General features: G+C 47.5%; 9 protein-coding genes across 9 annotated transcripts; 3 read left to right on the top strand and 6 right to left on the bottom strand.

Annotated features, from left to right (window-relative positions):
- Positions 1–853: 853 nt before the first annotated feature.
- On the top strand, positions 854–2,151 carry F5891DRAFT_978036 (uncharacterized protein; the record flags this gene model as incomplete). Its single annotated transcript, XM_041376755.1, has 5 exons — positions 854–1,104; positions 1,236–1,285; positions 1,452–1,621; positions 1,741–1,807; positions 2,030–2,151. 5 exons carry the CDS (start codon positions 854–856, stop codon positions 2,149–2,151), a joined length of 660 nt encoding a protein of 219 aa, XP_041229054.1.
- A 948-nt stretch (positions 2,152–3,099) lies between these two features.
- Positions 3,100–6,614, top strand: F5891DRAFT_1019682 (P-loop containing nucleoside triphosphate hydrolase protein). The gene is made up of 14 exons (XM_041361096.1): positions 3,100–3,122; positions 3,202–3,220; positions 3,265–3,676; positions 3,728–3,780; positions 3,834–3,868; positions 3,932–3,966; positions 4,020–4,351; positions 4,403–4,510; positions 4,566–4,634; positions 4,683–4,980; positions 5,033–5,398; positions 5,454–5,645; positions 5,702–6,074; positions 6,124–6,614. The coding sequence occupies exons 3-14, from the start codon at positions 3,501–3,503 to the stop codon at positions 6,370–6,372; spliced, it is 2,286 nt and encodes a 761-aa protein (XP_041229053.1). The 5' UTR covers positions 3,100–3,122; positions 3,202–3,220; positions 3,265–3,500; the 3' UTR covers positions 6,373–6,614.
- Positions 6,606–7,840, bottom strand: F5891DRAFT_1185621 (NADP-dependent oxidoreductase domain-containing protein; the record flags this gene model as incomplete). Its single annotated transcript, XM_041366569.1, has 9 exons — positions 6,606–6,762; positions 6,818–6,867; positions 6,917–7,045; positions 7,105–7,171; positions 7,218–7,313; positions 7,349–7,472; positions 7,532–7,623; positions 7,670–7,757; positions 7,813–7,840. The coding sequence occupies 9 exons, from the start codon at positions 7,838–7,840 to the stop codon at positions 6,606–6,608; spliced, it is 831 nt and encodes a 276-aa protein (XP_041229052.1).
- A 747-nt stretch (positions 7,841–8,587) lies between these two features.
- On the bottom strand, positions 8,588–10,214 carry F5891DRAFT_103449 (NADP-dependent oxidoreductase domain-containing protein). The gene is made up of 10 exons (XM_041361757.1): positions 10,031–10,214; positions 9,919–9,955; positions 9,775–9,862; positions 9,627–9,718; positions 9,486–9,566; positions 9,312–9,435; positions 9,198–9,264; positions 9,009–9,137; positions 8,910–8,959; positions 8,588–8,858 (listed from the first exon to the last, which is right to left on the bottom strand). Exons 2-10 carry the CDS (start codon positions 9,944–9,946, stop codon positions 8,702–8,704), a joined length of 816 nt encoding a protein of 271 aa, XP_041229051.1. The 5' UTR covers positions 9,947–9,955; positions 10,031–10,214; the 3' UTR covers positions 8,588–8,701.
- Positions 10,215–10,406: 192 nt separating this feature from the next.
- On the bottom strand, positions 10,407–11,313 carry F5891DRAFT_1019665 (uncharacterized protein). The gene is made up of 3 exons (XM_041361095.1): positions 11,288–11,313; positions 10,984–11,235; positions 10,407–10,935 (listed from the first exon to the last, which is right to left on the bottom strand). Exons 2-3 carry the CDS (start codon positions 11,116–11,118, stop codon positions 10,474–10,476), a joined length of 597 nt encoding a protein of 198 aa, XP_041229050.1. The 5' UTR covers positions 11,119–11,235; positions 11,288–11,313; the 3' UTR covers positions 10,407–10,473.
- Positions 11,314–11,448: 135 nt separating this feature from the next.
- F5891DRAFT_103802 (lamb YcsF family protein) lies at positions 11,449–13,243 on the bottom strand. The gene is made up of 10 exons (XM_041361881.1): positions 13,017–13,243; positions 12,946–12,966; positions 12,828–12,892; positions 12,656–12,776; positions 12,521–12,601; positions 12,286–12,469; positions 12,183–12,234; positions 12,088–12,127; positions 11,909–12,016; positions 11,449–11,851 (listed from the first exon to the last, which is right to left on the bottom strand). Exons 1-10 carry the CDS (start codon positions 13,059–13,061, stop codon positions 11,780–11,782), a joined length of 789 nt encoding a protein of 262 aa, XP_041229049.1. The 5' UTR covers positions 13,062–13,243; the 3' UTR covers positions 11,449–11,779.
- Positions 13,244–13,257: 14 nt separating this feature from the next.
- F5891DRAFT_1019648 (uncharacterized protein) lies at positions 13,258–15,432 on the bottom strand. Its single transcript, XM_041361094.1, has 10 exons — positions 15,093–15,432; positions 14,997–15,038; positions 14,888–14,944; positions 14,776–14,827; positions 14,673–14,719; positions 14,568–14,622; positions 14,415–14,507; positions 13,909–14,312; positions 13,563–13,859; positions 13,258–13,509 (listed from the first exon to the last, which is right to left on the bottom strand). Exons 1-10 carry the CDS (start codon positions 15,217–15,219, stop codon positions 13,391–13,393), a joined length of 1,293 nt encoding a protein of 430 aa, XP_041229048.1. The 5' UTR covers positions 15,220–15,432; the 3' UTR covers positions 13,258–13,390.
- A 432-nt stretch (positions 15,433–15,864) lies between these two features.
- F5891DRAFT_1212232 (carbamoyl-phosphate synthase L chain, ATP binding domain-containing protein) lies at positions 15,865–20,648 on the top strand (the record flags this gene model as incomplete). The annotated part of the gene is made up of 21 exons (XM_041369215.1): positions 15,865–16,476; positions 16,527–16,595; positions 16,648–16,765; positions 16,814–16,879; positions 16,931–17,001; positions 17,055–17,333; positions 17,387–17,619; positions 17,674–17,839; positions 17,907–18,101; positions 18,156–18,595; positions 18,644–18,838; positions 18,936–19,092; positions 19,151–19,438; positions 19,495–19,542; positions 19,589–19,651; positions 19,707–19,865; positions 19,916–19,954; positions 20,004–20,042; positions 20,101–20,216; positions 20,275–20,364; positions 20,420–20,648. The coding sequence occupies 21 exons, from the start codon at positions 15,865–15,867 to the stop codon at positions 20,646–20,648; spliced, it is 3,672 nt and encodes a 1,223-aa protein (XP_041229047.1).
- A 62-nt stretch (positions 20,649–20,710) lies between these two features.
- On the bottom strand, positions 20,711–22,164 carry F5891DRAFT_1276579 (uncharacterized protein; the record flags this gene model as incomplete). The annotated part of the gene is made up of 3 exons (XM_041370241.1): positions 21,993–22,164; positions 21,051–21,937; positions 20,711–20,998 (listed from the first exon to the last, which is right to left on the bottom strand). The coding sequence occupies exons 1-3, from the start codon at positions 22,009–22,011 to the stop codon at positions 20,711–20,713; spliced, it is 1,194 nt and encodes a 397-aa protein (XP_041229046.1). The 5' UTR covers positions 22,012–22,164.
- Positions 22,165–22,468: the final 304 nt, after the last annotated feature.

The raw sequence follows: 22,468 nt of genomic DNA, 5'->3' as shown, positions 1-22,468 counted from the left end.
GATTATTTTTTCGATTTGCCGATTTGCCGCGATTTATTTATTACTATTTGTACATAATATCTATACTTGTAAGTTTTCGCTACCGATGTATCCGGGGTGAGAGCTCAGCGCTCCGGGCTCTACTCAGTACTCGGTGACAGACCTCACTCGACTCACCGTATTGGTATCACAATTGCATGCACATGTGCGCCTCCGTCCAACTCCAAGCGTGATTGCGCATCCGACGGCATACAATCAAATCGCTCCGCTTAACGATCACGGGGTATCGCCTTCTTCCTAAATTTAGCTGGAGTCGTCTTGCAAAGTCACCGTGACAATAATAGTCTCGGGTTCGCCATAATCTTGGTTCAATATTACGAATTAATTCTGCTACGGTAACGGATTAAGAACTATTTCTCCTTCTGAAGACGACTGAATAGTTGTTGGTTCAAGTATGTGGGCAGTGTGCAAGCATCGAAGGAAGCACTATGTCAGCCGTAGCGATGTCAGTGGAGTGTACTTCCGCACTGCAGCAATGCTTCTCAAATGAGTCAAGTGACCCTCTGACATCGGAACAGCTTATCTACCAAGGCGCTCGTGATCTCCCTTCTCCGCCTTACAATCGTGTCTGACAGGTCTGAGTAACGACCTCTTAGTCTATGGACCATCTTACCATATCTCACAGACACATATACATCTCTTCTGATGGTCTCGTGCCCAACTCGGTCGGTGGTGAGTTACACTGAATCCTGCGCTTCGCCTGTAAGCTTCCATGCATGCATGCTCAATTTGTTAACATTACTTAGACATGTTGCAACCAAGATAGTATATGTTGCGACCTCCTCCCCATGAACTCAACATCCTTCCTCTCATGATGCGTTCGCAAGCCCAAGTGCAAATTGAAATGTGGCAGCCATCGAGTTTGCTGCGTTCGCAAACGGCCCCACCCATCGACACGTGGTGGTCGTCATCGACAATTACACTGGCAATCGTTTGGGTTTGGTCTAGCTATGCTATGGAGCATGCTCGTGCTAAACATGCAGGACTGAAAGTTGTGAGCGTGCTAAATGCGGACGACGTGTTGCCTGTGCACGAGTCCAATCAAGATGGGAAGGCTGTGAGACAGTAGGTCTCAGAGGTCTCAGAAGAAACATGTGTGCAAGGTCCTTGATGTCTATACAACGCCCGGTGGCAAAGGGGCGAGTGTCAGTATTTCTTTATGCTTCTGTCGGTGCTCATGATAAATCCACTTGTAGCATCTACTTCAAGCGCCCCAGTCCCACACGTTCACATGCTGAGTGCCTTGGTGACGTGCTGGTTGCGCACTTGCATTGCAGTTGGACATTGTCATGTTCCTGGACACGAACCTCATTCAGGTCTTAGTTTGGGCATCATTTGCACACACTAATATTCGGTATTACTCTTCACTTTCACTGCTCCACTGCCAATTGTATGACATCAAACCCGTGCAGCTTTTCAACTGGTTGCCAATGGCCACGTTGAGGTGGGACTCGGTTTACACATTGAACCGGGCGTCCGCCGTGCACTGTTGGAATCCTCTCGTTGGCTCGCTACCGGGATGTTGTGCCTAACAAGTTATATGGCGGAGAATGGAGCAGAGCAGGGATCTACCAGGGTGAAGGTACAATATTGTCTTCCAATATTAATTTCTCTTGCATTTCAGGGGCCCGGGCGTGCACGTTTGATGCTGATGAGCTGTGGCTCCGCAAACAATGATGTGATTGTCTTTTTCGTGATCAGAACAATCTTGACGGTGTATTGCAACTTGAAATTGGAGCAGTAGTAAGAGAAGTTCGGGGTGTTCCTGGTATGTGCATGAAATTATTCCACCAAAGTCCAAAAGTAATTTACATAAATCAGCGTTGCAAAAGATTGTTCCGTCTCGTGTTTACTGCGCTCCATGTATGACCTTGTTGCGCGCGCCCAGATTCTCAATCTCCATTACGAGCGTATCTATGATTCACGAACTTATCGATTCAACTTCCATCTGCATGGCCAGGAAATGCTGATGGACTATATGTTGCTGCAGGAAACAGCGAAGACGATGTGACCAACTTGCTCACGCTCCGGGTCCTGAATGCTCCAATTGATGCCCATTCCTGGCTTTGTGTACACTCCTGGCCAGCTGTCAGAGCCACCTGCCGAAGGTGAAGCGCAGGAGGCCTGACTGCAAACCTTCGCTTCTCCCTCTAGAATTTCTCAATCCTCATCTGATGGGGTTTCGACTTCGCAGGGTTTGTGTAAGTTAGAAGAGAAGGTGAATGGTCCCTGAGTCAGACACTACGTGATTTGACGCGGTTGTGGGCGATGGTGACTGCGGAGAGACGTTTGCTGGTGGTGCGAAAGGAGTATAGTACACGCTGTTTGCTTGCCTGTGATCCTGGTCAGAATACAACTATCCTTGCGGCCTTCGACTCTGGGACGCTCAATTAAATGAAGATAGTTCCTGCCGCGTTTGTGAGTAAGGTGGGTAAGATACTGGAAGGGAGGTACTGCTGGTGCTCGTGAGTTGGCTACTCTTGAACGTAGATAGCATGATTTAGTTTTTACGATCTTCTTTACAGCATGATCCAGTGTCCTATCTTTATTAAATGCTGCTCTAACTGCGTTGGGAATACACATCCGCTCTTCCGGGAAATAGAAGGGCCATCGTTGATGCACTGGCACCATTTTGTGCTGTGCTTTTGTCAGATGCTTCACTGCAAGATGCTGTCGTGGCCATGGAAGAAGGTGCAGATCGATCAGAAGACCCGGGGAATGAAGAAACGACCGATAAGGACGGGCATTGTATGTAAGCGGTGGAGAAGGATGGGTATTCCTCCTGACCTCGGTGCTTGGGGAATCGCCAATATCGTGGTTAGGTTTGCAAAGAATATGGCCGTAAGCCCATCACTACTAGTACTACATAGAAATATCCAGGTCACATTTGCCAAGACTAAGGCTGTAGTCCTGCACGTGACATCATCGCGGGCGCCACACCTTTGTCCGTGACTGCCATGATCCACACCTTCAAGTTGATGCCCTCTATATTTGTGGACCTACAAGAGCTCATACGGGACCTCGAACCTCCTGTACGAACCTCCTGTATGAACCTTCTGTATGCGATAGCAATTTTATGTCTTGTACGTGTTCGATTCTCGCCACATCCTTGCCATGTATGGACAGGCTCTGATATCAGAACAACACAATTTGCCGAATAAGTCGCCGCAGATCTCTTCTGGTTAGCACATATGAGCCTTATGAAGTTATCTCACATTTGCACAGGGAACAGCAATGTCACAAACAGATAATCATGCGCTGATGATTCCTGTACACGGTGTACGACACTTCTCGAGGCTTTCTCTGATACCTGCAAGTGACTTACCCTGAATTTCAACTTGTGGCCATGATATGCACTGTGCTGTAACACGCATGTCCAAGAAGGGGCTGGTCTATAAAATCAGAGGTCATTCAGATGTCGTCCGCACCACACTTCCGAGTTTCAGACACAATCTACTATCATGAACACATTTCTCAATAGACGTGGCAGACAGACTACCTCGTTAAGGGATCCATCCCCTGATACCACATCCGGTTCCGCCAGCCCTCCAGACACGGGAGTTGACATATCATCCACCGACTATGCCCACAGGCGTAGAGAGCTCATGAAAATGATGGCTGACCTCAAATCCATGGGGTGGGTGTTTGTGGTTCTGACTGCACAGCTTGCTCATGCGACCTCTTACAGTGCCGAGGCGCTCATCGACTTACCATCCGTAGTCGTCATTGGTGGCCAATCAGGTTTGCGATCGTCTCCTCTTTCAACCACAGCTGTACTCAACCCAACATTTCAGCGGGTAAAAGCTCACTCGTTGAAGCCGTCAGTGGGGTACGTCGGCAGACAGTCTGTCCCTTTGTTCCTTGACTCATTATTTTTTCCATTATGATAAAGATCAATGTCCCGCGGGACAGCGGAACATGTACAAGGTGACCCTACCACCATCGGTCACTGCATAGGATGCTCATGCTACTCTATTCAGATGCCCAATGGAATGTACAATGTCTAGTCATGCCACGTCGTGGTCTTGCTCTATCACTTTACGGATGAACTTTGATAGTAACGGTAAAGACATGGCAAAGACTGTCACAGTGCCTTTTGGTCGAACGATTACTGACAGAAATGAGGTTGAGGTTTGGCTGCGTCGTGCCCAGTCAGCCATTCTCAACCCGAACCTCCCTTCTGCGAGTTTTCACACGAAGACCATCGAGGAACTCAGGAGCGCAAAGAATACACTAAAGTTCTCCCGAAACGTGGTGTGCGTCTCCATTGAAGACCCTGATGCGACAGACCTGTCCTTCTATGATCTACCGGGTAAGTACGTGTTGATCTGGATTGAGACAATACATTTAACGTGCAATGAAGGTTTGATTCAAAATGAAGAAGCCGAGACCGTTGCCCTCGTGAAAGGTTTGGCGGAACATTACACTCAGAAAAAGAACACCATCATATTGACTACCATTCCCATGAGTGGTACGTGTATAAACTGCGAACTTCTTTGTAACCGAATCGAACCGTGCCCTCTCAGATGATATGGAAAATCAACAATCCATGAGTCTTGCCAGGGCCGCAGACCCTGACGGAAAGCGAACAATTGGTATGTCACTCATATTGCAATATGATCAAACAGCTCAAATTTGTTCAGGTGTCCTTACGAAACCTGACACGCTCGGTGCCGGTGCTATCAACCAACGCAAAAGATGGGTGGAAATCATCGAAGGCCATTCGGAGGATCACAAATTGAGGCACGGTTTCTACTGTGTGCGTCTTCCTGACGATGCCGAACGCTCACAACGCCTGTCTCGTGCTGAATTGCAAAGGCGTGCTGCTGAGTATTTCGATACAACTTCGCCCTGGAATGGTGTGTCCGACCGTCATCGGTTCGGAATTCCAGGTTTCGTCTCAGATGTCAGCCGACTGCTCATCCAGCTGATCGAGGAAGCGTGCGTGGACATTCTAGGTCGCTCGCTATAACAGAACTGACATTGTTTATAGTTTACCGCGCCTCAGAGAAGATATCGACAAGCTCCTTGCCCAATGTAACCAGGAACTCGGTGCATTACCCCCGCCACTTGCAAATGACCCACAGATCGAGGTTTTGGGACGTGTTAATGCATTCTGCGACGTCTTCAAGGGCTATGTGAATGGCAGTCATGAAGACAAACGTCTTGCGCAGCGGAATCGCGCTCTCTATGCTATCTTTAAGAGGGATATACGCGGCACTGCTCCTGACTTTAGGCCTTTCGAAAATACGGAAGATTGTCCTCCACTGGATGATACCAAGGGGAAGATGACTCTTACTGAACGAGATCCTGGAGTGAAAACGATGGGTATATATGAGATCAGCAAAGTCATCCAAGAGTATGTTTTCGTATTTTGTTGTGGTAATTGAATGGTAGCTCAATCATTCATCAAGGGCAATTGGATGGGAGCTTCCAAACAACGTACCATATCAAGCAAAGGCGAACCTCATCGCTGGCTTCATCAAACTCTGGGCTGCTCCGTCTGAGCGCTGTCTCGCTGGCGTCAATGATGTGCTCGATCAAGTCATTGACACACTCATTGGCATACATTTTGGACGCTTCAGAGTCCTTGAGGGTTATGTTGGGTAAGGATTGACCTTTGACCGTTATTCCTTTGGCTCAAGTTGTCTTGTGACGTCAGTAATTTGATCAGAACTCAGGTTGATATCTGCAAGGCGCTCGCCAAAGAAGCTGTCAAAAAAGCTTTGGATTTGGAAACTACCCCATACTATACTCAAAACACGCACTATCTTCAAACACTCAGCGAAAAATGGCTGGCCTACTATAAAGTAGTTCGCCATAGACCCAAGACTGAACGCGCACAGTCTCCATATGTATATGAGTCCGTTTATCGCGGCGAGCCTCCCGAGTCCAAAGCTTTGAGGGCTCTTGCAGAGGCAGGGTATACGAGTCTCAGCATACCAGATCTTGCACGTCTGTTACCTCCCGACTCGCGCGAGAAAGAGCTGATTGTGATGGCTGATGTTCGAGCTTATTATCACGTTGCCTACAAGGTGAGAGTTGTTTATTGTCTGTGTTTCAACATGTTTATCCCCCGAGCAGCGCATCATCGACCATATTCCTCTGACGATCGAGCATGCTCTCCACCATGCTCTGGCGGAACAACTGTCGCAGAGCCTTCTTACAAGCTTGCTGACAGATGTTGCATCTGGATCCAATTTCTCTGAGCGTATGAACGAGTTGGTCAGCGAAGACCTTTCCATTGCTCAGAAACGAGCATCGCTCTCGACAAGAAAACAACGCCTATCAGACATTCGCCGGAGACTCATGACTTTCGGCAATAACATTTAATTGCTGCGAGGGGGTTGCGATGTACTTTCATCTGTTAGAGTTCTGTGCAAATATAGATTTTCCCTCGTCGATCTCCTGTTGACCTCTGTCGTTGTTACTGTAGTGGTCATTGTATTTTTCTGCCATGTGCTCGAACGTCGTTATCTTACATACTTGTGAGCAAAGCAATTGGGTTCTTTGTTCGTACTGGTACATTGCTACCTAAAACAAGGAGGCACGGCTGACCTGAGTCCTTAATCGACGTCGACTGGATTCCAGGTAACTGCGCCCTCCTTCCCGCGGTCCAACGCGTCAAGCTTTGCCATGTCTGTAGGTTCGATTTCCCAGCCAAATACTTGGCCGTTGGATATGATACGTTCTGGTTGCGAGGATTTGGGCAAAGGCACAAATCTGGGTATAATCAAATCAAATAAGAATATAGGCAGATACCAATCGTGCAACTTACCCCCGTTGCAAAGACCACCTGACAAGAATTTGAGCAGGATCCTTGGAGTACTACACCACATTAATCAGCATGACGCAAGCAGATACAGTATAAAGTCACCTTTGTAGAGAGCTCCTGAATGACTTGGTTATCGAAAGCACCACGCACAAGAGGGGAGTAGGCCTGGACAATGATGTTGTTCTTCCTACAATAATCGACGATGGGTTTTTGCTGGCAGAACGGATGTAACTGATGACAATTTCAGCTTCCTCGTAATGGTTGTATGAGCCAATCGTAGAAATGCTCACCTCTATTTGGTTCACAACAGGCATATCTAGACCAGCCTCACGAATCTCTTCTATGTGCTTGGCTGAGCTGTGTAACTGTTAGCCGAGAGGTACCTATGAGTGATGATACCTACTAATTGGAGACGCCGACAGATTTGATCATCCCGCTCGCCTTGCCATCCAACAGAGCCCTGTAGGCAGCAAGACGTGCGTCCTTACCTCCAATGGCGCTGTGGGTCAGGTATAAATTATAATACGCTAGTACCTATCTTGTAAGCCATATAAATTGTTAGGAAGGTAAGACTTGCAAGATCCAAGGTTCGCGATCGAGTCTTTCAAAGCAGCCGTCGTGCCATCGTAGGTGAAATCCTCATGGAAGACCTTCGAAGCTATCGTAACAAAGAGGATCAGATATGTGAGAGGTTGATGTCCAGGAGCTTATCCTCACTGATAAAGACGTCTTCGCGCTTAACGCCACTTTTCCCTACCCCAACACCAACTTGAACTTCATTCTCGTAGTACCGGGCCCCATCGATCATTCTAACGATCTAACTGAGTTTTGAAACTTTTGATGTGCAATACCTACCGGTAACCATTTTGAAGGGCAACCCTGCAAGCTTCCGCGCATTCCTCGTTCAGGTAGACACCAAGCCCGATAGAGGGCATGGTGTGGCCTAAACGATTTGTATTGATCAGATACTACATGGAATCATGATGATAGAAACTCACCATCAGAGAGTGTAATTGTTTCAACCATGGTTTAGAGCTGGAGGGTAAAGATAAACGGGAAAGAGCTGGCTATTTATGCGAGTCCGAAACATACAGCGTGCTTGGGACTCCGCTGGTGAATGCTACACGCACGGCTTACACAGAAGCCAGCCTCTTCATGGGGGAGTTGAGACATTGACACGAATCTCGCGAAGGCAGCCAAGTATGTCAAGCGAGCGAGCCCAACGTGGGACCTGCATACTAAAGGAAGGATGAAGGGTTGGCACTTCCAGTCAGTATTGACTAGTTAGTCAAGCACTGACTGACGATTGACTGACCCAAGATGTCGACGTCATGTAGTATGGGAATGGTGCCTTACATAAAGCAGCCTGGTGCCGAGCCTGTCAAGATCCAACAATCAAATCTGTTGAAGAGAATTGGCTCGCGAAGACAACAGGAGAAATGACTCATGTCTGCGCCAAAGATGAACTTCTCTGAGTGTCCCACGTGAGTCAGCTCTGTGACACTTGATAACTTCAGTGAAGTTAATTTTCTGTGTTAGCCTCGTGCCAAAATTGAGCCTACGCGTGAGTAAGCGACGTAGCGTAACTAGTAGTCTGCAGGCAGAACTGGCAGACCCGAAACGACCATCGCTCCGTTTATCAGACATTCGCCGACTCATCAATAATATTTACAAATTGCTGCGAGGGGGTTACGATGTGTTTTTTAGGTAGCAATGTCCCAGCACTAAAGAACCCTTCACGAGCATGTAATATAACGATGTTCGAGCACATTGCAGAAAAACACAATGACCACTACACTAACAACGACAGGGGTCAACAGGAGGTTAACAAGAGGGAATATCTATATTTGCACAAGGATGCAGCCCTGAGGCGGCTGACTAGACTTCTTAATCGACGTCGACTGGATTCCAAGTAACTGCGCCCTCCTTCCCGCGGTCCAACGCGTCAAGCTTTGCCATGTCCGTAGGTTCAATTTCCCAACCAAATACTTGGCCGTTGGATATGATACGTCCGGGCTGCGAGGATTTGGGCAAAGGCACAAATCTGGGCGTAAATCAAATAAGAATATAGGTAAATACCAATCGTGTTACTCGCCCTCGTTGCAAAGACCACTTGACAAGAATTTGAGCAGGATCCTTGGAGTACTACAACACATCAAACACCATGACGCAAGCAGATACGGTATACAGTCACCTTTGTAGAGAGCTCCTGGATGACGGGGTTGTCGAGAGCACCACACACAAGAGGGGAGTAGGCCTGGACAACGATGTTGTTCTTCTTACAATATTCGACGATGGGTTTCTGTTGGCAGAACGGATGTAACTGGTGATAATTTCAACTTCCTCGCAATGGTTTGTGTGAGCCAATTGTAGAAATGCTCGCCTCTATTTGGTTCACAACGGGAATTTCTAGACCAGCCTCACGGATCTCTTCTATGTGCTTTGCCGAACTGTGTAACTGTCAGTTGAGAGGGTATCTGTGAGTGATGGTACCTACTAATTGGAGACACCGACAGATTTGATCATTCCGCTCGCCTTGCCGTCCAAAAGAGCTCTGTAGGCGGCAAGACGTGCGTCCTTACCTCCAAGGGCGCTGTGGGTCAGGTATAAATCATAATACGCTAGTACCTGTCTTGTAAGCCACATAAATTATGAGGAAGGTAAGACTTACAAGATCCAAGGTTCGCGATTGATTCTTTCAAAGCAGCCGTCGTGCCATCGTAGGTGAAATCCGGATGGTAGACCTTCGAAGCTACCATAATAAAGGGGACCGGATATGTGAGAGGTTGATGTCCTAAGAGCTTATCCTCACTGATAAAGACATCTTCGCGCTTAACGCCACTTTTCCCTACCCCAACACCGACTTGAACTTCATTCTCGTAGTACCGGGCCCCATCAATCATTCTAATGATCTAATTGAGTTTCAAAACTTTGACTAGTCACTGATGTGAAATACCTACCGGTAACCATTTTGAAGGGCAACCTCGCAAGCTTCCGCGCATTCATCGTTCAAGTAGACACCAAGCCCAATAGCGGGCATGGTGTGGCCTTAACGATTTGCGTTGATAAGATACTACGTGAACCAAATGATGACGAAAACTCACCATCAGAGAGTGTAACTGTTTCAACCATGAATTAGATCTGAAGGGATAAAGATAAGAAAAAAGCTAGCTATTATGGCGTGCCTGGGACTCCGCTTATGAATGTTATACGCACAGTTTACAGGGAAGCCAGCCTCTTCCTACTGGAGTTGAAACGTTGACGCGAACTTCGCGAAGGCAGCTAACTATGTCAAGCAAGCGAGCTCAACGTGAGACCTGTATACAAAGGCTTGAAGGGATTTCAAGAGTCGGCATTTCCGGTCAGTGTTGACCAAAAATAATGAGATAGACGGTCCAGCACTGGCTGACAATTGACTAACCCAAGATGTCATGTATGGGAATGGTGCCTCACATAAAGCAGGTGCCAAGAGGTGCCAAGTCTGTCAAAGATACAATAATCAAATCTGTTGAACAATAGGAACGCCTCGTGAACATTATACATAACAGGAGAAATAACGCTTGTCCACGCCAAAGATGAACTTCTTCCTAAATGAGTGTCCCACGTCAGCTCGACACGTATATCCCCAATAGTGAGTCGTCCGCGTCACCTTCAAGTTTCTAGCCCATCAAGTTGCGACTCGACACTTGCCTTCGCGTATTACTATTCATTCCCTCGGAAACCGGATTTAAACCAGGACATTTTACACCCCCAAATTCGCCAATGTTACATAGCATAGCGGGTATCGTGATGGACATTTCTCCCTCTGCGATGAACAGATTCACTTGGATGCACATCGACGAGTTTGTGGAATCGTATATAGCCCATCCCGAAAGATCTATTGCCATGTGCGCGAGTGTAGTATAAGCATGGTTCATCTTTTGAATGTTCGTAGTCACTTGTCTCAGACGGCATTTCTCCCGGGCCTGAGAGACACCATCCTTGAGCAAATAACGTGTCATCAGATTGATTTGTTTCATTTTGTGTTGCGATTCAATATTCAGTAACGAGGATAATTGCATTTTGTATTGATGGACCATAACTTGAACATCCACACAGTCACTCCAAACAAGTCTCGAACCCTACAACTCGGTCAACTCACAACTAGTAAAACAAATATAAACGCCCACCAGATAGCAGAAATTGCTAACGTGCCGAGTTCCTAATCCGAGCCTTCTAGCCTTGCCAAAGCTGAGCGCTTGAGCGCTGAGACTAGATAGTGCCAATAAAACCCGCTGGACATCAGCTGGGAAGAATGCGAACATGATTTCGGTTATGAATTTTCGAAGCTCTCCCGAGCCTTTGACAGTGTGTGACACTCATGTTCACACACCGCTGGCACTGTCGTAGCAGAGTCAACATCCGGCCTTCGAGCTTCAAAGCTTCAAGTTCGTATGATCAGAATCATGCAAGTATCATATTCATAGCACTTACCTGCGATTAGCCGAGCTGAATCAATGGTACGCCATGACAATTATCCCATAGGGCAATAGTTATATCATCCCAGCTTCAAGTTCTTCCCGCGATTACATACTTCGCAGAGTTACCAAGGATATCTTAGCCTATCTGAGCGCGTGTAGTTCTGCCGCGACGTCCAAGGCTAATTTCCTGCTGTTCTGCTCCAAAACGAAGATGAAAATCCACTTAGACATGACGATACTGGTGGTCATATCCAGCTCCCGTTCGTGCTAGTTCGGGAAGACTACCGCTCCAGCTTAGGTGGAGGAACAAGTCACTTCAGATGGAGACTTGGATGGCTAGTAGCGCTAGCGTAACAGCTCGCTCGATCAGAACAAGCTATGTGGATGCTGTTGGGGTTTGATTCATCTTCGAAAGCTTACAACCTGTACTACATGATAGTCCTCAGTAATTGGAGTCAAATTCTCGGACTGGAACCCCTCGCACTCGTTCACCAGATTCCTCCGTTCACACATAACCGGCCTCTCTGTTGCTTTCGTCTACCAAAGCTTTCACTGCTTGCGCAATTTCCACTGCACCCTAAGCCAATTATATCAGCTTTGAATCAGATGCTCGATTACAAGAAGAGTTGCTCACTGGAGTATCAGAATGGCAGCATATGGAGACCTCAGCGACATTTGCTCCGATGTGAAGCAGCTTGCCTCCGACTGTAGAAACTTTATGGAACCTCAGAAGATTTGTTACCTGCGAGATGAGAAAAGATATGAATGAGAGGCTAAACACTACAACTACCATAGGCCAAGGGAGGTATTCACTCGTTGGCGCACGACTTCAATGGGTACTGGATCATGCTTCCTGGAGTCCAAGACACAGGTGAATCGAAGTAGCATGCGATAGCAGACAAACCAACTTCGTTATCAACAATTTCCCCTCATCATTGTAATCAAGGTCAGCAAACCACTCTAAACTTTTCTCGTTACTCAGTCATGCAAATCAGTACAGCAGTGACTAACCTGCAATGAACGGCACGCCCAGTTCTTCTGCAGCTTGTTGATGAGCTGTTCCAGCAAGCCCCATAAAGGCTACACCTTGAGGACTGGCCGCGCTAGATTTGAAGATTTTTGTGACACCAACGACTGCCCGTGCAAGGTCGATAGAGCGTGCTGTCTGACCATAGACAGAGCCGTGGGGTTTTATCTATGGTTATCTCAGCCACCGGACTGTGGAAATCGATATAAAAAACCGTACGTGATTCATTGGAAGGCCGTAGCGTTTCAAAAACCCGTCCAATGCACCTACCTGATAGATGAAGCAGGACTCTAGCTCGTCCTGCCAAGTCGTGAATGTTTCAATGCATTCACATTGACTGATGACATTGCTTACCGGCTCAATTGCCATCTCGCGACGCCCAAAACCTTGTAAATCAGGCAAGGAAGGGTGGGCCCCAACGAGGACGTTGTTGGACTTAGCGAGTGCAACCGTCTTGTTCATGACTGAGAAGTCGCTAAGAAGAATTGTTAACACAAAGAGTCAAAGTTGATAAGTGGGACTCAACGAAGCATGAAATCCACAGGCGACATTTGCCAAGTGGATTGTCTTCATAAGACCTTCGTCGTCTCCCTGTTCGGTACTCTCTTGAACAAATGAGACGATGTTCATCGTGCAATACATACGATAGTGTACAACGAAAAGCCCTTGTGTAATGTTGACGTGACGAACGGCTACTTATAATGACACGACTTACCTCCCCCATATCACAGTTTACGGTAGCTTTCAATGGTTTGCTCATCGTATATATGTTTCGCGTGGCGTCCGTCCGTAAAGTCAGCGTTCACTGAGGGCAAATGGCAACTTGAAGACAATGTCGCCGATAAGCTGAAAGTACTTAAAAGCAGGTGACCTTATGAGTCCAGAAGACCTCGGCCCGCGGTTGCACATGCTGGTGGCTGCGCCCACGACAGTGTGAAGTAGACAAGAAGCAGTGTGGATCACAAGATAAATTTGGTTCCCATCTGTATCAATGACATGCAAGCTGTCGTATATAAGCATCACATGAGCAACTGTGACTATGTCCGGAACGATGAACAACACTAATGCATAGTGTTACACCTCATTTGCTCAGCTACCAGTACTCCACCTGGATACTATTTTCTCTTGCGGAACCCCTGTTGTACTTTCCGGGCGTGTTTCATTGCTCGGCCACACGGTCTGAACAGTCTGGTCTAACAGAACTTCATCTATATGACTGCTTGGTGAGTATAATGAGTATAACATCACGAAGCAACGCTACCTTCACCAGGGTCTGAGCTGCTTGGCCGCGCATTTCTAGCCACCCAAGATGGATGATACGCAGGCGGAAGCCTTTCTGCAGGCGCATCATGGGGGGGAATCAACGTGCCGGCATCATCTTCTCGAATGTATGGCACCACTTCAGAAAAATCGTCATTCACAAGATATGATGGGCCAATTGACGGGTTCAAGGACTGGACCCGCTCTGGGGTCAAAGAATGTATCACTGGGAGAGTAGACTCCCTAGACTCGTGATGGCGCCGGGCAGGACTTAAACTACTGTATCTCTGAGTGGCTACTAGGGAGTGTTGTGAGTGCGTGAGTGAACACATGAAGAGTACAAGCACCTGCTTCAGTATCCGTAAAGGACGCTCCATAGACAGGCTGGTCACCATATGATTGTCCCAGAAACACGGATGGTGTATCCTGGATCATGCGAGGCCGTTTACCTCGTCTGTAACAGTAAACACCACCGAGCACTGCAATTATGGTGAGCGCAACGCCACCCACTGCACCACCTATGATGGCTGTCCGTGAAGTAGAAGTAGAAGTAGACGAAACTGAATTAGTATTCCCAGAGCTGGTATGGAGTGCAGAGGCAATAATTGTGGAAGTGGGGGAGCCACCTGCAGTAGGGGCCGTCGTAGATGTGGGGAGGGATGCTGAAGGTGAGACTTGGTTCGGGCAAACCGTGAAAGTATTGTTGTTGTTTATCGCCTGCTGTTCTACTGCATAATCTGCTGTCCATCGACTGGGTTATCGTGAGGAACGAACTACTGTCTCCTTCGAGATTTGAACTCACTAGTACCTAGCTCAGGGTCAGACAGGTACTGTGTGCGTTAAATAGACTTACCAGGATCCATCGGACCAATATGATCTATTGTACAAGAAGTTGTCGATCTTGATGTTCTCATTGCACACAGCCTGTTGAATACCTGCTGGAAGCCTAAATTATACCACGCGGTATTGTGAGTGGGTGCGTTGCCTCCATTCTCAGTTTACTCACGATTGATTGGTGCTAGCACCACAGGTAGCAAGGTAAGTAGTGTATGTTCCAGGAGCTGCAGAACAAGTGAGTCGTTGCGTTGAAACAGATTTAACTCGTATTTACCCGCATCAATTCCAGCTACATCGCCTGCAACAGCATCTTCCTGGCAACTACGTGTTTGGACAACTGTTATTAGCGGACCATGAAAAAGAAGAATATGAATTACTTCATGCAGAGCATGCTTAATGCAAATGCGACAGAATTGCAGCAGCAATCCGCTAATCATTGATTCAGCGAACGTAGTGGATTGGCGCGATAAGTATTAAGAAAAGACCTACAAACTTGATCATTGCACCGATCACCGGGGGTGGTCGCGCTGAAATCGCCCACTACATCTGTTTGTTATGCATGTCAGTGCATGCCAAAGAAAAGCCTGGAAACACCCACAAGCACTGTTGCATATTTGTCGAAGCCGCTGATATGTCATGCCTAACTTGTTGGTAATTTGCCATCGAAATCACTCCAAATGTTGTATGGACTTACAAGGTGTTTCACCAACCGCGGTTGTGTACCAATCCAGTTGGCTGCTAAGACATGTCGTGTTACCGGCTGCTAAAACAACAACTGCATGATATAGAAGTAAGGGGGCAACCCATGCAAGTCCCTGCATGGTCGACGGTCTACGTAGTGCCCACAGTGTTGAGGTGCGTGAGGAGAAAAGGCAATGGATATGGATGGTTGGCTTGACACTGGGGCATTAACTTAATAACTGTCCATCAATGAACGGCAGTGCGGCGGAGGCTCTTCTTAGTATCAAAGTTGGAAGTACTTAGCCTTCCCGGCGACGAAGTACCGGCCTGAAATGCTTGTCACAGGCAACAATCAAGTTAAATTGATCGGAGTACAAGCAAGTTGCAACCAATACGTACAGCCGCGGCAAAATCGGATATTAGGTGGTTACTCCTTGTCGTTTTTCTCGGCTATGTGACTCATCGATCGACATTATTTACTGCTTTGCGAGGCTCATGATGCTCGCGATCGACTGGTGGTAAGTATAGTTGTAAGAATCAATTTCGGTCCCTACTTCTAAGAATAACACCAAAAATTCACACCAAACTTACAGAGACTCGAGCGCTGAGCGCTAAGCCATTGAACTCTAGCGCCTGTGGAGCTATACTTGAAGTCTTGAACACATGATGTCAGTCACGATGTGCGTGGCTTTGGACTCAATTCAGACATCTCTTCTGACAGGCTGATATATATAATGCCTGGAATCATGGTACGAAGGGAAGCCCGTCCCAACACTACCACTAACATGTCACTCAATAGTGAATACACAAGCCACAAGCTATTAGTTGCAAATAGAGGAGAGATTGCTGTTCGCATCATTCGAACTGCTCAACGGCTGGGTATAGCAACAGTAGCCATCTACACCTCGTCAGACGCCCTCTCCCCTCACGTCGCCATCGCAGACGAAGCCGCTCATTTGCAGAACTACGCCGGCGACCAACAACAACTAGCATCAGAATCGAAGCTGTATTTATCCAGTGCTACCATCATCTCGATATGCAAGCAGCATCGGGTTACCATGGTTCATCCAGGCTATGGTTTCCTCTCGGAGAATGAGGAATTTGCTCTTTCTGTAGAGGCAGCCCAGATGATCTGGCTCGGTCCCCAACCAGACGTTATTCGGATCATGGGTCTAAAACATGAAGCCCGACATCTTGCTGCGAATGCTGGCTTGCAACTCGTTCCAGGGTCTCAAGGACTTGTAAACACTCTCGATGAGGCCCTAAACATAGCAAATACGATTGGTTTTCCTGTGATTCTGAAAGCGACAGCTGGGGGAGGGGGCATGGGTCTTATTGTTTGTCAAAACGGCAGCGACCTCTCCAAGTACTTTATCGGTGCTCAAGAAAGGGCAACTGTAAGTATGATGGATGACGCGCTTGTTGAAGCTGAATCTACATTCCCCAGTCAATGTTTCGTAATGGGGGAGTTTTTATTGAACGATACTACCCTGCAGCACGGCATATCGAAATCCAGGTTGGTATCCGTGAAGCTTGAATTCACTTCATACTACATTTCCGCATAACAGGTGTTCGGTAATGGACTGGGTGATGTGGTACACATGGGGGAGAGAGAATGCAGCGTTCAAAGGAGACATCAAAAGGTCGTAGAAGAGACCCCGAGTCCATTCGTCACAGGTCATTCAGGTAGTTATTAAGAATGTTGATGCAGTAACCTGTGTTGATATTTCACAGGTCTTCGTGAAGATATGTGTAATGCAGCCGTGAAGCTGTGCAGAGCTATCAAATATGCATCCGCAGGTTGGACAGCCTATGATGATCAGTGGTCGTATTTTACTTATTGCAAGTCAGGTACGGTGGAATTTCTTGTGGACGATGAGTCGGGCGAGTTTTTCTTTCTTGAAATGAATACACGTATCCAGGTGCGTACAGTTGTGATGAACGTCGGGAAACACATCCTCCTAATTGTATGCAGGTCGAGCACGCCATCACAGAGGCTATACATCCTGGCCTGGACCTCATAGAAATGATGGTAGCACAAGGAATTGCACAGCAGTCTGAGGCGAGAGGTCTTGATCATGCGAATCAAAGCATGATGCAAGCTATCTATGACAAGAACCTTGCTGAGTCTCGCATCCACGCCATCGAAGCCAGAGTCTATTGTGAAAACCCCTCAGAAGGCTTCAAACCCAGTCCAGGCATCCTACAGCTCGTGGAATTCCCAAAAGAGATTTGGCTTCGCGTTGACAGCTGGGTGCGTATGTCGCTCTGTGTCCAACACTACACCTTCGAATGTAAACTTTGCAGGTGTCAACGGGAACGGAAGTAACTCAATTTTTCGACCCTTTACTATGTAAATTAATCGTGACCGGTTCAACACGAGAACAAGCAGTTTCAAGAATGGTTCAAGTATTGAAAGCCTGCAAAGTCTTTGGCCCGCCAAACAACCTGGCCTACCTCGCTTCAATATGTAACAGCACTGTTTTCAAAAAAGGGAAGGCCACGACACGGTTTTTGGACAACTTTGATTTCTCCCCAAGGTACGCGCAGTCGGATATGATCCAAATGGCTCACTGACTAGTTTGTTTCAAAAGCGCATTCACTGTGCTATCAGCTGGTATTGAAATGACTATCCAAGATCTACCCGGCAGGCGTATCGGGCTAGGCATCCCGCGAAGCGGCCCCATGGACTCTCAGGCATTCAGTGCAGCCAACATACTGGCTGGCAATACACCGGAGACGGAAGCATTAGAGATCGTCGTCCTCCCTGGCGCCGGATGCAAGCTTGAAATTCCACAGTTTCGCTATTGTAGCGATAACTGGCAAGTCAGCAACTGTGAAGATTAATGGAAAAGAGGTTCCCATGTGGGCTCGCCTCGCTGTCTCCGAGAATGGGATTCTCGATATTGCGGTCCTCCCAGGTCCTGGGTTCAGAATATATCTAGCAATCAGAGGTGGCTTCCCTGAAGTGCCACAATATCTTGGATCCAAGTCGACGTCGATGGGCCTTGGAGGCTATCAGGTGCTCCGAATTTTATATTTAGTTGAATTTAGTTTTTGCTCACCATCCCCTTAGGGAAGATCACTTAGAGTGGGCGATCAACTTTCCTTCGGTTCGCAATCATCATCAGAGCAAGATGAAATAGATCCGATAGCCTTCTTACTCCCCAAAAGCCTCATCCCGGTCTACCCTCAAGATTGGGTTATTAAAGTCTTGGCCGGACCGTATGATGATGCGTTAATTTTGACCCCTGAAGGAAACGCCAAGTTTTACTCGACGAAGTGGTTCATTAGTTCATCAAGTAATAGAATGGGGATACGGCTGGAGAGCGATCAAAGCTTAGATTGGGCCCGTCACACTGGTGGCGAGGGAGGGTCTCACCCGAGCAACATTCTAGATAACGGATATGCGTTAGGGACGGTTAACGTGAATGGAGACACGCCCGTTATCTTAACAAATGAAGGACCAGACATGGGCGGGTATGTCTGCCTGTGTACCGTCGCAACTGGGGAAAGGTAAGTGACTTCTCAAATCAGGTGAGTTCTGCTCATCGGTACGCACAGGTGGAAGCTGGGGCAATTGAGCCCTGGTAGTACGGTGACCTTTCGCAAGATTTCATGGCAGGATGCACAAGCTTGTATGAAAGACTCGCTTAGATGGATTGAGACCGTACAGGCCGTTATCGCTGGATCTCAACCACATGCGGGCTTCATAGATGGTGCTTTGGAAGGCGAAGGTAGGGAGTTATCCGGAATTCTGTACAGGAATGAGTGGCTACCGGGAAGTCCGAGACCTGCCGTAACGTTCCGACAGGTGCGTTCACTACATCACGGTCATTGGTCATACTATCTAAAGCCTATATCAGGCTGGCGACTCTGCTATTCTGGTAGAATACGGCGAGATGCGTCTAGATTTCGTTCTTCGAGTGCGCGTACACGCGCTGGAATCGGAAGTGCGTAAGAGGAACATTAAAGGCATATGGTCGTTTGCGCCATGCATTCGATCCACGTTGGTGCGTTTCCTTGGACCTTTTATCGTCAAATTCTCGGTCTGATCGGAGTTGTTATCAGTGCCATTATGATCCTTCGGTTATCTCCCAGGCCGACGTACTCGCTGTCCTATTAAACACGGAACGTTCATTACCAGATTCCGCATTAGACCTCCAGTTTTTTGGGCGCAAGATCACATTCCCGATCGTGCTCGATGATCAGTGGTGTCGTGATGCCTTGCAACGATACATGCGAACAACTAGAAATAGCGCTGTTTATTTACCAAGCAACATCGATTACCTCGCGCGAAATAATGGTCTGGAGGGTGGTGTCGACGAGGCACTTCAGAAACTGATGGATTCTGCTTGGGTACGTGTCTCTACGAACAAACATCATTGTATTTGGGCGCTTAAATCAATCCAAAGCTCGTTTTTGGCGTCGGATTTTATTTAGCTTGTCCTTTCTTAGTTCCAGTAAGGCGATATCAATGGAATGATTTTGATGTTAATAATAGAGCAGATCGACCCACGGTGCCGTCTAGTCGGGCAGAAAATGAATCCTTCACGAACATACACTCCCAGTGTGAGTCTCATTAGTTCCTAAAAAATCAAATAGGTGATACGTCAAATTGCTACAGGGAGCGGTCGGCATCGCTGGTCCCGTGGCTGCCATTTATCCGGTCATCTCGCCTGGAGGATATCAGCTGTTTGGGCGCACGCTTCCAGCTTGGCAAACTTGGGGAAAGGGGCCTGATTTTGCCTCCGATCGACCGTGGCTGCTTCAGCCATTTGACCAGGTAGGTGCCTGGTCCGTTGTTCGCTTCCTCACTAACAACAATCTTTCAAGGTCTTCTTCGAACCTGTCAGCGAGGAACGCTATCTCGAGGTACGTCTGTTTCGCTGGAGAGATATTTCTGAGCTGATACGTCACGCAGATTGAACAGGAATTCAATGCCGGACAGTACAAATTTAAGGCAAGTGACCTCTCACGGAGTGAATCGCGGATGAAATTGTATTGTAATGCGGTGATAGATCGAGCCTGCGGTCTTCTCCATGGCAGCGTACATCACATTCACCGACAGCATACAACAAGAGATTGCGGAGTTTAAGCGGAAACAGGCAGAAGGAACAGCGAGAGAGGAAGCACGGTCAGTGAGGTCTTGAATGACGAGCTACAACCTATTGATTGCATGCGATGGTGTGAAGTGAGACCGAACTGTTGCGTGAATGGCAGGCGCAGAAAGCGGTGAAAGCCCCACCTACGGTATTGGTGGATGATACAGGTATGGTAGTAGGGTTCGGATGTCGAAATAATTTCAACTCACTCATCCGCAGACTTGGGACCTGGTAGCACAAGCGTCACTTCTTCCATATCAGCGTCTATTTGGAAAATCAAATGCCAGCCTGAAGATGTTATACAATCTGCCGATGACATTCTGGTCATCCTCGAAGCGATGAAGACCGAGATCAATATTCTTGCAGGAGAAGAAAATGTTGGCAAGGTAGTGAAAAGCCTGGGTAAAGGGATTAGGGAAGGAGCAAGTGTACAAGTGGGGGACATCCTCGCATGGTTTGAATAGTTATGTGTAAACTGTAAGGTTGTAAGTAGGCACAATGAATATTCGAAGGCAAATGTATGGCCCTACAATGTCTTGAAATTACCGACTCTCGACGTTATCCTACACAATGTGGCATATGTACTCGAGTGGTGGTGTACTTTCCAGTCGCCTTCTTCCAAGCGTATAAATTTGCGGTAGGTATTAATGCACTTCACATTGGGAAATGCTGGGATTATCATCCCGTTCAAGCGGCCAGAGACAATATCGAGCGTTGCCATCTTCGTTGTCCATCCACTGGCTGTATCGATGTAAAGATTGAGTTCCTGCAAGCTAGGAAGGGTACCAGGTCCATCACAGAGAGTGGATACCAGCTGCCACGAAGATAAGTTGGGGAGATAGCAATACAAGCGAGATAAAGCATACCATCTCCACGACATGCTGTAGCACAAAGAATCCAATTCCATTTATAGTAAAAGAATGCAAGCGAGTGAAGAGCTTTTTCAGCGAAAGCTTGCCAACGAGCGGCGAAGTCAACGCGTTTTTGCTGACTCCAAAGGTTACGCTCTGGAGGCCAGGCAGATGCCCAAACACCTGAAGTAGAGGTTCCATGTCGAAAATTTGTTGATTGAGAAGCAAATTGTCGATGGCAAGCTGACGAAACGCCACGATCTTCAGGACGACCTCTACATCATCTGCCTTGAGCGCGCGCAAGGAAGTAGTTGCGATTGGCCGAAGGGTGAAGGTAGTTGGAGAACGAAAGAGCGCGACATTACGAACGGTCAATTCTTTATCGGGCGGATCTTCTATGAATGAGCACCCATAGAACTCAAGGACGTCGAGCTGCTTCAACTGTGCTAGCGCTTCCCAATGATCCTTCTTCACAAACGAAGCAGAGAAGACTACTTTTCGAATATTGGACATGCGTGCCATTGCTTTGCAATATAGCGTTGCAAACGGAACGAGGAGCCGCTCCGCCTCCTTGTCAAGCCAAAGTTCGAAAGTGCACTCTTTGACGTATAGTGCAACTGACTTGGCTGGCTCAGTATTTGCCACGATTTGTCTGGCCCATTTCGTCTTGCGTGAAGCCTGTATGCTGTTGCCGTTGGTGTCCCCCGAGAATATGACACGTTCGAAGACACGCGGCAACGCGACGGAGCAGAAAAACCGACACACGAGTGCGAGGGCCGAGAAGGTTTCGACGTGTTTCTCTTGCAGTGGCTGATCGGTTGGTGCAATGAGCTCAAAAATTTCAAGATATATTTCGTTTGGGATGAGAGGCAAGGTAGTCTGACCATTCCGACGAAGAGGAGCTAATACACAAGGGCGGGTCACGATCACCAATTGAAATTTGTTAATGGTACTCACTGGACCAGGAGAAATCCATCAGAGTTTAAAATTATACCACAGATTGACAAAGGCGGTAAGCTCGTAACTAGAGGTTGACCCGCCTGAGCTGGAGGACTCGCTGTCTGCTGTCAAGGAATACACTAGATACAAATACTCGGAAACAAAGACCCCAGGTGCAACTTGCGGTCCGATTGAAGCTTTCAGTGAGGATGAGGCAATATCGTATACTAGTACTTGCTGCGTATCAATTAATAGACAAGCTTCAAGATCCGAGTCTGCCGGATGAATCAGACGTTTGCAATTTTGTCACTTGTATACGTGATGAGGACAAAGGCTGCTACTAGTATGTCTCTTGGCGCTCATCAAAGCGATTCAGATCCGCGGCAAATCTCTTGGCCAGGGAGAAGAAGAACAACGCCGGTAAGCTTCTCCACCTTATCTGATTTATTAGATAGTGTACGTGCACACGAACCGGGTACAGTAAGTCTGATGGC

Source organism: Suillus fuscotomentosus (genome assembly GCF_016647785.1).
Source record: "Suillus fuscotomentosus strain FC203 chromosome Unknown F5891scaffold_13, whole genome shotgun sequence".
Classification (NCBI taxonomy): Eukaryota; Fungi; Basidiomycota; class Agaricomycetes; order Boletales; family Suillaceae; genus Suillus; species Suillus fuscotomentosus.
Note: the sequence above shows the minus strand (reverse complement) of the source record. Positions and strands in the feature narration are given on the sequence as shown.